This window comes from Artemia franciscana, chromosome 2, assembly GCF_032884065.1.
Source record: "Artemia franciscana chromosome 2, ASM3288406v1, whole genome shotgun sequence".
Taxonomy (NCBI): Eukaryota; Metazoa; Arthropoda; class Branchiopoda; order Anostraca; family Artemiidae; genus Artemia; species Artemia franciscana.
The window spans coordinates 52,195,959-52,210,846 of record NC_088864.1 but is presented as its reverse complement, the minus strand read 5'-3'; the positions used below and the strand labels follow the sequence as shown (position 1 = coordinate 52,210,846).

At 35.5% G+C, this 14,888-nt stretch overlaps 1 protein-coding gene across 2 annotated transcripts in view; it reads right to left on the bottom strand.

Annotated features, from left to right (window-relative positions):
• Window positions 1-14,888, bottom strand: part of LOC136043468 (paired box protein Pax-6-like) — a 55,635-nt gene that overhangs the window by 36,715 nt on the left and 4,032 nt on the right. For both annotated transcript variants that reach the window (XM_065728389.1, XM_065728393.1), the window contains exon 2: window positions 7,220-7,297. In XM_065728389.1, the coding sequence (XP_065584461.1) occupies window positions 7,220-7,232 (13 nt within the window). In that variant the 5' untranslated portion in view covers window positions 7,233-7,297. The remainder of the gene's footprint in view (window positions 1-7,219; window positions 7,298-14,888) is intronic.

Genomic DNA, 14,888 nt, shown 5'->3' with positions numbered 1-14,888 from the left:
AAAGGGGCTTTTCCTCCTCGACGCCTCGCTCTTTACGCTAAAGTTTGACTCTTTCTCTTAACTCAACTTCTTAAAACAGTAAAAAACTTTAGCGTAAAGAGCGGGGCGTTGAGGAGGAAAAGCCCCTTTCATATATGGAGTAATTTCTGTTCGTTTTAAGTTTTAATGTCGCTCCTTACTTTCATTTAAAAAAAACTTGTTTTTTTATTTAATTTCTGGACGTTTTTTAATTAATGCATGTTTTGATCTTGGCTCTCCGTACATAAATAATTAAAACAGAATTTGCATATTAATTTTCTTTTTGGCTAAATGGCTTTCTCATAGTTTCAATCGGAGGATTTTGAGAAAAAAGAGGAGAGGGAGGAAGCCTAGTTGCCCTCCAATTTTTTGATTATTTAAATAGGCAACTAGAACTTTTAATTTTTTACGAATATTTTCATTAGTAAAAATATACGTAATTTACGAATTAACTTACGTAACGAACTTCTATATTCGTATGTTTTTATTGCGTATATGAGGGAGTTCAACCCTCGTCAATACCTCGCTCTTTACACTAAAGCTTAAACTCTGTTCTAATTCCTTAAGAATGACCCTTGAATCACAAAGGCCGTAGAATAAATAGTTGATATTACTAAAAATACTTTAGCGTAAGCAGCGAGGTATCACGAGGAGTTAAGCCCCTCATATGCGCAATAATTTCCGCTCGTTTTAAGTTTTAATGCTGCTCCTCACTTTCAGTAGAAAAAACTTCTCATATTTATTTTTTCATTGTTTTTTTATATAATGCTAAAAAATCCTGCGCCCCCTTCATTGAAAGTCTCTTCCCCCATAAGAAATTTTTCCATAGAAAGATCCTCCCACGTGACCCCCCCCCACTTCAACTCTCCCTCCCAAACCAAAAAAAAAATCCCCCTGAAAACGTCCGTACACTTCCCAGTAACCATTACTATATGTAAACACAGGTCAAAGTTTGTAACTTGTAACCCCTCCCACGAGGACTGTGGGGGAGTAAGTCGTCCCCAAAGACATACTTATTAGGTTTTTCGATTATAATGAATAAAATGGCTATCTCAGAATTTTGATACGGTGACTTTGAGGAATAAATGAGCGTGGGAGGGGGCCTAGGTGCCCTCCAATTTATTTGGTCACTTAAAAAGGGTACTAGAACTTTTAATTCCGTTAGAATGAGCACTCTCGCGACATTCTAGGACCACTGGGTCGATACGATTACCCCTGGAAAAAAAAATAAAAAAACCAAAAAAAAACAACAGATAAACACGCATCCGTGATTTTTCTTCTGGCAAAAACGTGAAATACCACGTTTTTGTAGATAGGAGCTTGAAACTTCTACAATAAGGCTCTCTGATAGGCTGAATCTGATGGTGTGATTTCCGTTAAGATTGTATGACTTTTAGGGGGTGTTTTCCCCTATTCTCTAAAATGAGGCAAATTTCCTCAAACTCGTAACTTTTGATAGGTAAGACTAATCTTGATGAAAGTTATATATTTAAAATCAGCATTAAAATGTGATTTTTTAAATGTAACTATCGGTGTCAAAATTCCATGTTTTAGAATTTTTGAGCCGGGTCGCTCCTTGCTACAGTTCGTTACCACGAACTGTTTGATTAATTCCATCTTTTACTGAAATTCATATTAAGGGTTTTTGTTTTAAAGATTCTGTATTAAGGGGGCTCCCTGTATACGATTCTCAGAAAACTTGTTTTCCGAATTTTCGAATTCCGAAAAAAAAAGTTTTTTTATGGTTTGAGAATACCTTTGTCATCCTTTACAGTGCAACTGCAGGTTAAATTAATACAATCCTTTTTTCAATTTGAAGAATTTAAACACAGATAAATAAAGATAAAATATGAAATAAGTAGAAAGAGAAGGTGATTTTTGACGACACGTTTATTCTTAGCTTTTTTTACAATAAACTTGGGAAATACTCCAATGGGTTCTTATAATCGGAATTTTTATTTGAGTAGTATATGAAGCAGCCTATTTTTTCGAAATATTTCTGGGAAGACCATACAAATTTCTCTTTTAATCAGATATGCTTCTTGAAACTCAGGCAAGGAGGTCGATTGGTAGTTACAGCTGATATAATTGACAACCTTTTCTCAGTGATAAAGCCCAAGAAAAGGTTCTATCAAGAGTCGAGTTTGCTTCGTCAGTCGGATTGTACGTCGTGTGTTGAAAAAATGAGTCTCAATTTTAGGGAATGTTTGGCTATTCAGGTCACTGCTATTAAGTTAGATGAAGATAATATTCACAAAAGCATAAATCATAGTGAAATCTACGTTTCAGGAAGTTTTGAACACAAGTACTTTAATTTGTATTTAAAGCAAATTATTTTTTTTTCGTAATATTTTCTGGCAAGCTCTAGTGAATTTAATTTTTATCATATATACGAGCCAGAGCTTAGACAGCAACGTATATTAGGCTAGGGGCCTTACCCCCTCCAGCTTTCCTTTTACCATTGCCCCCTCCCCTATTCCTGACAAATTCCTGCGTATATGCCCTTACGGGAGTCGAGTTTCTTCTCTACAGTCAGATTACACGTTGCCCGATAATAATAGCATCTAAATTTGGATATTCGCCTTACTCCTGTCCAATCAGATGAAAATTTTATTCACAAAAGTGTCTTCCACAGTAAAAAAAAAAAAAAAAAAAAAAAAAAAAAAAAAAAAAAAAAAAAAAAAAAAAAAAAAAAAAAAAAAAAAAAATCGGTGTTTCAGGACGTTTCGGTGGAGAGTCGAAAAATTTGTTTCTCTAACTGGCAAAGTAGCTCTTAAATTGAATTTGAGATTTTTACCGATGCACTAAAAAAACAATTGATATAATTTTCAGATAGGTTATCAAAAAATAATCTTGTTTTTGAAAAATAGCCGAGCAGGACTTCGAATAATTCCATTTTCAATCAGGCATATCTACCAGAATTCACAGAGCGAAGTCACTTAGTTTATTTCGATCTATAAGTTTCATCGTACTAAGTCAAAGCTAAATTTAGGTCCAAGAACCTGACTAAGCACTTTTTATCTAACGCAAATATATTTACCATGCACGCAAAGATGTTCTGAGACCACACTGGCTATACACGCCATACGAAAAAAATGACTATTACAGGCTGCCTCTTTAGCCATGGATAGATTTCATGCCTAATCCAATTTTTGAACGGTCATTTCATTTGTGTAAGATTTTCTGAAAATCATCCTCGTTGGAAACAAAGCAAAAATATTTGCTTTGTTTCCTTCATTTTTGTCGTTCTTGTTTTATTCTAAATTGTGCGCTGCAATCTTCAACCTCACAACCAATAGTTGTTTTTGAAAACAATGACAAAATTCCCCTGTGCACAGCTTTAGTTAATGTAATCTAGAATTCCTGCTGGAAACCCCACCAGAAAAATCCTAAAAACACCACAAACAACCAGAGATTATAAACACTCTAATTCCCATCCCCCTTAGTTTTGTAGCCAGCTTGTGGTTTTTTGAAGCCACATACAAAGCCAAAAGAATAGGAATCCATTTGTGTACCCAACCAACGGTTCTAAAGATTACCATCTCTCGCTTTCCCGACAATGCGGTGTATAATCATAATAGTAAAACATGTCAAGTTTGACAGACCACCGGGACCGTGGAAGCTTGCTGATTGGCAGAGAATGTCATAATATCGTTTGCATATTAAATAGAAGATGAATAAAGCTGATTCACAAAGACTAAAATTGATGAATGATTTGAATATCGACCAAGTTTGTAAACCTTCACTGTGACCAGGGCCTGATCCAGGAGGGGGGATAGCCCCCCCCCCCTCTAAGACTTTTCTGCCGCCCTAATTTGTTTTTTCATCTGTTTTTACCATTAAAAAAGACTTTGCCTATTCTTGGCGCCCTTGTCCCAGTGTCCCATCAAGATTTTGCTTAAACTTAGGGGTGCCCACCGTAAGTTAGAATTTTGTCACAATTCTTTAAGAAAAACTCCTGAAACACAAGGGTCGTTTATTTAGAAGTGCAAAAAAAAAGGTAAATGAAAACTATTATTAGCTGGAAATGTTTAAGAATAAACATCAGAATGCTGCTTTGATTAAATTTAAACGATCGTTTAAACAAGATAAAAGAAAAGTAAACAGCAAACAAAGAAAACATAATACAAAAGTATATACATAAAATGAGTTTATCATTTTAAGATGGCTCTTAAAGCTATCGTCTTAAATGCAACGATTGACGCAAAAAAGGGGGCTCGTAATGCAACAAATAACTCATTAGAAAATATTTTGTGGCAATTTGCCATCCCTCCCCCTCTAAAATTTTAAAACAGCTGTTTCGCTGCTCTTATTGAAAAATACCTTTTCCATGGCAACTTTATTGAAAATAACTATACAATTGCCCCCCCTGGATTTGAAAAAACCGCCCTCTTCCCTACAACTTCGTGAATCGGCGCAACTGTGCCTATAAAAAATTAAATAAAAATAAAAATTTTCAACAGAAAGTAAGGAGCAAAATTAAAACATAAAACGAACAGAAATTATAATGTATATGAGGGGGGGGGGTGCATTTCTTTAAAGCCTCGTTCTTTACGCTAAGTTTTTTTGTACTATTAAAAAAATCTTCGTATTGTACTAATTAAATAAAAAGTGTTACGGGAGTCGTTCTTAAAGAATTGAGACAGAACTCAAACTTTAGTTTAAAGACCTTGGTGCTGAGGAGGAGCTACCCCCCTCATATACGTAATAATTTCAGCTTGCTTTAAGTTTTGATGTTGCTCCTTACTTTCAGTTGAAAAAAACTTGTTTTTAAAAATTTAATTTCTGATCGTTTTTTAAGTAGTACCAGGAGATCTGGCTACACCTCCACGGATGAATTCCTCCTTCCCGCAGATTTTTTATCTAGACAATTCAATCCTAATGAAAATTTACCCCGTACAATTACCCTTAACATCTACACGCATAAAACTCAGTCGACAGAGAGAAATCAATACACAAGAAGAATTTCGTATAGGAATTCTGGCAAATTCCCCTAGTTTAAAATTTCCCATAAAAAATTTACCCCCTGGAAACTACCCTCCCCATAAAAAATCATCCCCGTGGAAAATCCACCAGCAGAACCTCCCCCCCCCCCCTGAAAAATGTACGCATGCTTCCCAATAACAAATACTATACAAAAACATTGGCCCAATTCTGTAACTTAAAGACCTTTCCCCTTAGGCTGTGGGCCCTGGGGGGGAAAATCAAACAAACAAATAAATCCGCATTTGTGATCTTTCTTCTGGCAAAAAATACGAAAATTCCACATTGTTTTTAGATAATAGCTTGAAATCTCTGCAGGAGGGTTCTCTGATACGCTGAATCTGAGTGTGTGATTTTCAATAAGATTCTATGACTTATAGGTTTTTTCCCCTTTTTTGAAAGTCAGGCTAATTTTTCAGGTTCGTAACCTTTGAAGGTAAGACTAAACTTAGCGAAACTTACATATTTAAAATCAGCATAAGAATTTGATTCTTAGTTACAGTTCGTTACCATAAACTGTTTGATTTGTTTAACTTTGATGAAAACTAGTTAGATTTTTGTACTTATTTTAAGTTTATATTTTCTAAAATGAATATGAATTTAATATACATTATATAACGTGTCAAATTTAGCATTATCATGCCTTTTCTGAAACAGAACCAGGATTCAACTTGCAACATTTCATTGTTTTATTTTTAGAACTTGAGTCTGAAGAGGAAGGAGTATAAATGCTGATTCGAACCAAGGCTTGTATGGGAAAATGCATGTAAAATAAATTTATAGCAAATGTGTAAATATGTTTTATGAGCAGATTTACTCCCCTGTTTGTACTTAATTTAACAGAAAATACTCCATTCAGTTTCCTAGGTTCTTTAATCATAGCGGCACGTGTTTTTGGCTGCTGGGAACGCGGTTTTCAAGCTGTAATTGAGGGTTTATTTTCACACTTCAAGTGACTTCTTTGTGGTACAAGGTTGTTGTGGAAAAACCAAATGTGATTTCGGTAATGAATTGGCCCCTTCGAGCTTTGTTAGTAATGATGGCAGTGCTAGAACTGAGTCAATGGACTAGAAATATATTGGTTATTAACCAGAGATAGGACGAAATGCACTTTTTAACGTTGCCTGGGATATATATTGTCTCTTCTAAAAGAGTAGTAAAGTATATCATTTGTTACTGGTAGGAGATATTATTTTGCACATAATTGACTTCAAAGATAGTGATAGTTCTAACGGTGAGAAACCACTCAAATTTCCGATCTGGTGAGTTCTTAAGTGAGGGACTTGAGACCCAGTCTCCCTTAATACACCCAGATTTTTTGAAGTTATATTCAGTAAATAAATGCAGCTTATAATTTTTATTTTATGTGCCCCCTCCATCTCCCAAAAAAGCGCAGTCCTGCGTAGACGCCTATCTTCATTTGCCGGATTTAGCTCTATTTTTGTGCTTCGAGTAATGGTCTTCCATGAGAGTTGATTAGGGGCACCCCCGTGACAACTAAGAGCATGTTCCTTCACAAGTGAGCCGCTGTGCAAAGTGTAAAGTTCAATTCACCAACAAAATAAATCTGAGCAGGCTTAACAGGCGAAGACACGTTTTTTTTAATGTTGAATTTGTATTGACAATCAGATCTGTCCCTGATTGATCTGTTGGAGAAAAGAGGTTTGTTTAGAACAATATAACGAGCATGGAGTGTTTTGGTCATTCGTCTGTGATGGAGCATTATAAATTAAGCTGCTTGTAATGCACAGAAGGAATCTAGTATATAGTGAAATACAGGGCTAGAGTTATTTGGTGGAGAAGAAGACACACTTGGTAGTATAAGATGCTGACACGAATGCTCAATTTGTTGCAGACATGGACGCCCAATTTGTTGCAGACAATAATAGTTAGTATAAATTCCGTAGGCCATACGTCCATCTCAATCTAGATTCCTTATATAAAATGCTATGAGCTCACCACTTTGCCATAATATATTTTATCAAGTTTTAAATATGATGTAAATAGTAAAGAGTAATCTCACACGGAAAAAAAGAGGTGAGCCAACAAAAAAACAAGATGAAAATTAATTCCAACCGGTAATTTCTAAAAATTGAACTGCCACGGTGAATAGCATAAAAGAGCTCTAAAGACGCAGACTTTGGAAGAAGTAAAGAAAACAGTTGCTGAGGTGGATTTCACTCGGGACTATTACTTGAAAAAATTAACAACGCTTTACCTTTATGAGGCATATCCTCCACCTGCCCAAACCGGTACCGAATGTTATCCACGGCTGTTTTTGTGTGTCACGAAATTCCTGAAATTAAAAATGAAGAGTCGTAAAGAAAGAGCAAGCTACTTTCAAATAATATTCTTGTGACCTTAGTCAGACAAGAATAAGAGAATTTTCTAGGGGAGGGAGAATATCTTGGCAGAGAGACGGGAACTCAACTAAAAAAAAAACACAAAAAAGCTAAGTTACATAGAATATACAAGAAAAAAAGTAAGAACGTTAAAAACCAAGATATTTGAGCTAGGAAACGGGCTCGAAGGCCCTCTTCCCCAAAGTGTGCACCTGAAGCAAGCATAGTAAATAGTAGTAACCCCAAAGAACTTACAAGGGGATTTTTGGTTTCGGTGCTTTTAAAGGGCTCAGTACAAAATCGTGTTCTTGGCAAACAGGCAATTTCTTGGCAAAGGCTGTTTTTCTGTTCTAGCGTTAATACACGCATTACAAAACATTAGTGATGGAATGGCCTTCACTGTCACAGAAACTTCACTTTTACTGGGTAGAGGGGTATGTTCCCTGTGCCTTGTTCCAAACTTTCCTGTCCGTTTTCGAAAAGAAGGAATCAGACAAATATACAAGAATATGTTTGTAAGCGGACTATAGTCTCTGGAGGAATAATTTGCAGAGAAAAAAAATATATAAATGCAACTCATAATATGGAAGGGCACAGGCTGAAGACATGCCCTGAGTGTGCACCTGCCAGGGGAAAAAGGCGATGATCCACTCTCTAGCTCCCAAATGGCGATGTGACCAAAGATAACTTTTATTATATACTTATGTTTGTAAGAGAGGGTGAGATTTGTTTCGTAAAATAACTCGCGATAATAAACAGCAGGCAAGGCCATGTCCAGGGGTTTTTTTGAAACCCTCCCCCCCCCCGAAATGTTCATCTGACTCGTAAAAACGTAACAAAAATGGATATAAACAAGTTTGTATGCGTTTTTGAGTGTTTTTTTTTGTGTATACCCCCCTTCCAAAAAAATCCTTGTGTGAAATACCCCTCAAGAAATCGTGGATACGGCCCTGACGGCAGGTAGGGAATGGACATCTTAAGACAACCATAACTAAAAAACAGAATTCTTAAAACAATCGCTTTCTGTCTTTCATAGATTTAGCATAATATTACGCTGAATCTAAATATGTTACTACTGATCAAAAGCCAAAGAAAGTGTGCATGGTTTTACAGAAAAAAGGGGGTGTGCCTCCAAAATAGGTACAATACTGACGAAGTACGCCAATTAGAGACACTCTACAGGAAGGACGCGTAAGGACATGACATATTTGAAAGAAAATTCTGGATCTTAGTGCCCTTTTTATCAATAAACCGGACCCTGTTCATCACAGAGCCACGGATCGGTGTCATTTTTGGTACAGAGCACCCGTTTTCAGCAAAAAAAGCCAAACCTGATATTGACAAAAATTCTTTGATAGCCAATGGTTTTTGCACGAGGGCGTATCCAGAATTTTTGTTCGGGGGGAGGAGTTTACACAAACTTTAAAAAACATATCAAAATTTGCTTATATGTATTTTTGTTACGTTTTTAAGTGCTGGAAAAAAATTTGGGAGGGGGGCTCAAACCATGTACCCCCGCCCCCGTGGATATGGCCTTGTTCAAGCATTAGTCATAATTATTTTTCTTAGTTTCATTAATGTTGGCGGACACGATTGTCATATTGGCTATTCATGTGTGCAAAATTTGAATTATGCGAATGCCCTGGGCATATTGACTATTTGTCAAATTACACTAAGTAACTTGATATTGACTTTTTGTCAAATTACACTTAATAACTTGACTTAGGTCCAAGTACTTAAAACATTGATGGGAGTTTCATCACTAATCAGGATATTTTGTACGATTCCTCTAAGACAGAGAATGTTTTCTTCCCCAGCACTATTTGTTACCTCTTAATCTGGCTGTTAAATTACATTGGCATTGACCTGACTTTGTGAAGAAGTTCCAGCAACTTGAATTTGTTTCTAATTGAGTTTGATGATGCTCAGATTTCAGATTAAATTTCTCATTGGAAATCTTCTTCTCCGTCGGTTCTGTAATTTCTTAGCCGAGGATAAAAACTTTCTTTTAGTACACACTGCACAAGTTTTTTGGCAACTGGTGCATTCATATTGTTCTTGTTAGTCTCCTGTTTGCAGCCGTACAACATGGTCTGCATGAACCAAAACTTACGTGTAATAAACAACGTTTTGTGTATAAACTACCTCATTATGTTAGTGCCATGTTTGCGTCTTTCGGTGCTTATGTGGCAAAACCTGAAAGGGTTAACTAAAATCGATTGGGCTAATTGCGCTTAGTATTGTGTATGGTTGTTTTTCTTTGTGTGTTCTTTTTTGTTTGAAGGGTTTTTGAGTTTAATAAAAATTAAATTGATGTTCAACCCTAAGCATATTTAGTAAATAATAGTTTATATAGACCCAGATTTGGGAGTTCCTACTAAATTAGTGAACTTCCAGAAAAAGTTCCTGATATCCTTTGGATAACTCTTTGTGAACAGTCTTGAGTTAGGTTATTATTTGAACACCCGTTTTGAGCTAGCCCAACCTCAGAGATGGTTTTAGGAGGCAGAGAGAGTACTTGCCCCTGGGTACAGAAATTTTAGGGGCGCAAAATTTCGGATAAATAATCTAATGGTTATAATCATTGTATAACTTTGGAAATTTTATTTTTATTAAAATAAAGTAGAAGGTTGAGTTTGCAAAATTTTGTTAATAAATGGAAATTTTGCCAAAATTTAGCCTGAAAATTTATGGGAGGCGGGGAGGGACGTATCAAGTCAATACTTTGCGCGAGGTGCATGAGAGGCTAGAACCGCCACTACCCATCCCGTTGGATATATTCCCCTTCAACAGTGCTTAGTTGTTTGTTCTTTTTCTCCTCTACTACCCATTGTTTTGAGTTTTTTCAGGTAATAAATTGGTTCCATATCATAATCATACAATTTTCTAGTTAACTATTTACACAATTGACATTTTAAAAGCTTTGTTAGTGGAAGTAAGTGCCTATATAGGTATAATGCCTATAGTGCATAAACGGGCACCAACTATTAAAGGGGATGTCAAGGAAATCGAGGGAAGTTTAATGAAGTTTCAAAAGTGCATTTTTAGGCTTACATTTTCTTACTTTTCATGTAAACTAGTTCATATCAGTTTTGACCATGGGCATATAACGCATATCTAGCATTGGGGAATTATCATTCTAAGGACATCTTCATATCTAGTATTTCGGGATTTATGTATTTTTTCGTATTTTTCATATAATTTACCTATCAAACAGTTCGTGGAAACGAACTGTAAGTAAGGAGCGACCCGTCTCAATAGTAACTAAAGCTCTAAAAAACAAAATTTCGATACCAATAGATATATCAAAAGAATTGACTTATTGCGCTGATATCAAATATATAAGTTTTATAAAGTTTAGTTTTACCCATTCAAGCCTGAAAAAATTTGCCTGATTTCCGAAAAAAAGAAGAAAACACAACCTAAAAGTCATAGAAAATTACACCACCAGATTCAATGTATCAGAAAATCTTACTGTAGAGGTTCCAAGCTCCTATCTGCAAAGATGTGGAATTTGTATTATTATTATTTTTTTTGCCAGAAGAAAGATCACAGATGCGTGTTTATTTTTCGTGAGTATCGTGAGACGACTAATTTGAAGGGAAATTGAAAGTTTTAGTGCCCTTTCTAAGTGACGAAAAAGATCGGAGGGCAATTAGACCCCTCTTCCCCACCCATTTTCCCCAGAATCGTCCGATCGAAATTTTTAGATAGCCATTTTGTTCATCAAAGTTGAAGGGCCCAATAACTATGCCTTGGGATATGACATGACCCCTCCAAAGCCCCAGGGGAAAGGTATTTAAGTCATAAAATTAGCCAATTATTTGCGCATAGTATTTGTTATTGGGAAGTATGCATACATTTTGAATAGGGGGGGGGGAATTTCCCACTGGTGGTTTTTCCATAGGTGAATTTTTCAATGGAGAGGGGAGTTTCCAGGGGGTAAACTTGCCAGGGGAAATTGCTAGGGAAAAAGCGATCAGATATTAAATAAAAAAACAAGTTTATTCCACTGAAAGTAAGGAGCAACAGTAGAACTTAAAACGAAAAGAAACTATTACATATACGAAGGGGATTGCTCCCTCCTCAATACAATCCTCTTTACGCTAAAGTTTAAATTTTGTCCCAATTCCTTCAGAACGACTCCCGAAACACAAGGGTCGTTTAATTAGAAGAATACGAAGCTTTTTAAAAGTACTCAAAACATTAGCGTAAAGAGTGAGGTGTTGAGGAGGGGGCAATCCCCTTCATATACGCAATAATTTCTGTTCGTTTTAAGTTTTAATGTTGCTCCTTATTTTCAGTTGAAAAACTTGTTGTTTTTTTTTTAATTCACCTAAATGAACAAGTTCTAAAATAAAAAAAGAAACCAAATAGAAAAGAAACAAGTATGTTTTACGTCAAGGCTACAGAGGTATACGAAAAGCTTCGTCTTACTGGAAAACAAACCATGAGCTGTAAATAGTTGATCGTTTTTCCTAGAAATAGTAGTATATTATGTTTTCAATGGAAGTAAAAAATTTTTTTGACTCAATGTCAAAGTTGCAAAAAGAATAGCAGCCCCCCCTAGATTTTGAAAAAATTTTGCGCTCTCCTTAACACCCCTATTGAAGTCTCCTGCTTATGATGGTGTATTTTGGTGCCTATGATTTATTATTATTATTTTTCTTTGTACCTATTTTTGTACAGAGCAGGGTGTTAAGGGGTGATCTTTTATTTATTAATTTTGATTGATTTTTGGTTGGGAGAAGGATATCTATTAATATGGGATTTATTTCGTGATTTTGAACAGGTCGTAAAAACCATAAGGTTTTTTGAAAACGTCTTAATTGGATTTTTAAAGTAAACTCTGCGCTGAAGTAAAAAAAAAGCTGAAGAAATTACTTCGGTTGTCGGTGGAAAACCCAAAGTTTTTCTTCATTGGTATTTTTCTTTTGTGTTAATATGTCTATCATTGTTATAGATTTACAATGAGTGATATGGTCAATGCAATTTCATATCAATTTTAAATAAATACAAAGTTTTTTTTCACCAAACTGTTATGACAGCCGACGGTTCAAAATAAAATCAATAAATAGTTTAACCCAGATTTGAAAATAAACCTGAAATTTCCAGGCATGATATGCTCAATTACTTTACATAAGCTGAGATTCACATTTCACCCCAGAGAAAGGGTTACAAACCTACGTAAGAAAAAAATAGCACTTGAAAGTTCCTAACTTTTTAAGGGCACTGAATTTTGAGTTGTGAAAGGGTATCCAAAAAATCTTCACAAGTTTTCGCTTATGTAACCTATTTACACAACTGATACGTCACATATCCTAAAAAATATAGCAAGACATTCTTAGCTTCTAGGCACATGTGTGGGATAGTAACAAAAGTAGTCTGAAATTAATTACAAGATTTGTCTCCTAACTTAGACGGGACACTTATTTTGAAAATGTGCTATACAAATGGTATTGTTACTTGTCATATATAAAATAAATTATAAGTTTAATTAGACATTGTTTGGTGACAGCCTGTCAGGCTCGGGAGGTTCCGATAAGTGTGCAAGAAGAAGATGCAAAATAATTGCAAATATTTTATGAGGACAGGTGTCTGCTAGCATATGACAATTACTTAAACACTTCTTTATTTTTAACTAATTATCTGTTTATAATTGAATAAATTGTAGTGAAATATATAAGTACTGAAAAGAAAGTTAGATAAAAAGAAACTGGTCTCATTGATTGTTCATTTTTGACTGAATGGATTATATTCAGTGGCGTAATTTTGTCGAAATCCTGAGGGAGGGGTAAAGTTGGAGCTAATTTTCCCAAATCAAGTGAAAATGACAGTGAAAAAGGAAAAATGAGCCACATCGTACCATAAGGGCTAAGATATCAAACAGTTCGTGGTAACAAACTGTAGTAAGGAGCGACCCGGCTCAATAGTAACCAAAACTCTAAAAAATGGAATTTTGATACCAATAGCTACATCAAAAGAATCGCGTTTTAATCTTAACCATCAAAAGTTACGAGCCTGAGAAAATTTGCCTTATTTTAGAAAATAGGGAGAAACACCCCCTAAAAGTCATAGAATCTTAACGAAAATCACACCATCAGATTCAGCGTATCAGAGAACCTTATTGTGGAAGTTTCAAGCTCCTATCTACAAAAATGTGGAATTTTGTATTTTTTGTCAGAAGGCAGATCACGGATGCGTGTTCATTTGTTTCTTTGTTTTTTTGTTTTCTGTTTTTTTCCCCGGGGGTGATCGTATCGACTCAGTGGTCCTAGAATCTTGCGAGAGGGCTCATTTTAACAGAAATGAAAGGTTCTAGTGCCCTTTTTAAGTAACCAAAAAAATTGGAGGGCACCTAGGCCCCCTCCCACGCTAATTATTTTCCCAAAGTCAACGGATCAAAATTCTGAAATAGCCATTTTATTCAGTGTAGTCGAAAAACCTTATAACTATGTCTTTGGGGATGATTTACTCCCCCACAGTCCCCGTGGGAGGGGCTACAAGTTACAAACTTTGACCAGTGCTACATATAGTAATGGTTATTGGGAAGTGTACAGACATTTTCAGGGGGATTTTTTGGTTGGTGGGAGGGGTTGACAAGTGGGTGATATGTTGGGAGAAATTTCCATCGAAGAATTTGTAATGGGGAAAGAAAATTTCCATGAAGGGAGCGCAGGATTTTCTAGCATTATTTAAAAAAAAAAAACAATGAAAAAATAAATATGAAAAGTTTTTTCAACTGGAAGTAAGGAGCAGCATTAAAACTTAAAACGAACAGAAATTATTGCGCATATGAGGAGCTCACCTCCTCCTAATACCTCGCTCCTTACGCTGAAGTATTTTTAGTGATTTCAACTATTTATTCTGCGGCTTTTGTGATTCAGGGGTCATTCTTAATGAATTGGGACAAAATTTAATCTTTAGTGTAAAGAGCGAGGTACTGACGAGGGGGTGAACCCCTCATATGTGCAATAAAAACATGAGATTACAAAGTTCGTTACGTAAGCTAATTATTAAGTTACGTTTATCTTTTACTAATTAAAAAATTCGTAAGAAATTAAAAGTTCTAGTTGCCATTTTAAGTAACCAAACAATCGCACCGGCAACTAGGCTTCCTCCACCGTTCCCTTTTTCTCAAAATCATTCGATCAAAACTATGAAAAAGCCATTTAGCCAAAAAAAAAAAAAATCAAAATTTCGTGTTAAGTATTCCTCTGCGGAGAGCCAAAATCAAAACATGCATTGATTCAAAAACGTTCAGAAAATAAAAAAAACAAGTTTTTTTTAGCTGAAAGTAAGGAGCGACATTAAAACTTAAAACGAACAGAAATTACTTCGTATATGAAAGGGGCTGCTTCTTCATCAACGCCCTGCTCTTTACGCTAAAGTTTTTTACTAAATTAAAAAGCAGAGCTGAGAGAAAGAGTCAAACTTTAGCGTAAAGAGCGGGGCGTTGATCAGGAAGCAGCCCCTTTCATATACGAAGTAATTTCTGTTCGTTTTAAGTTTTAATGTCGCTCCTTACTTTCAGCTAAAAAACTT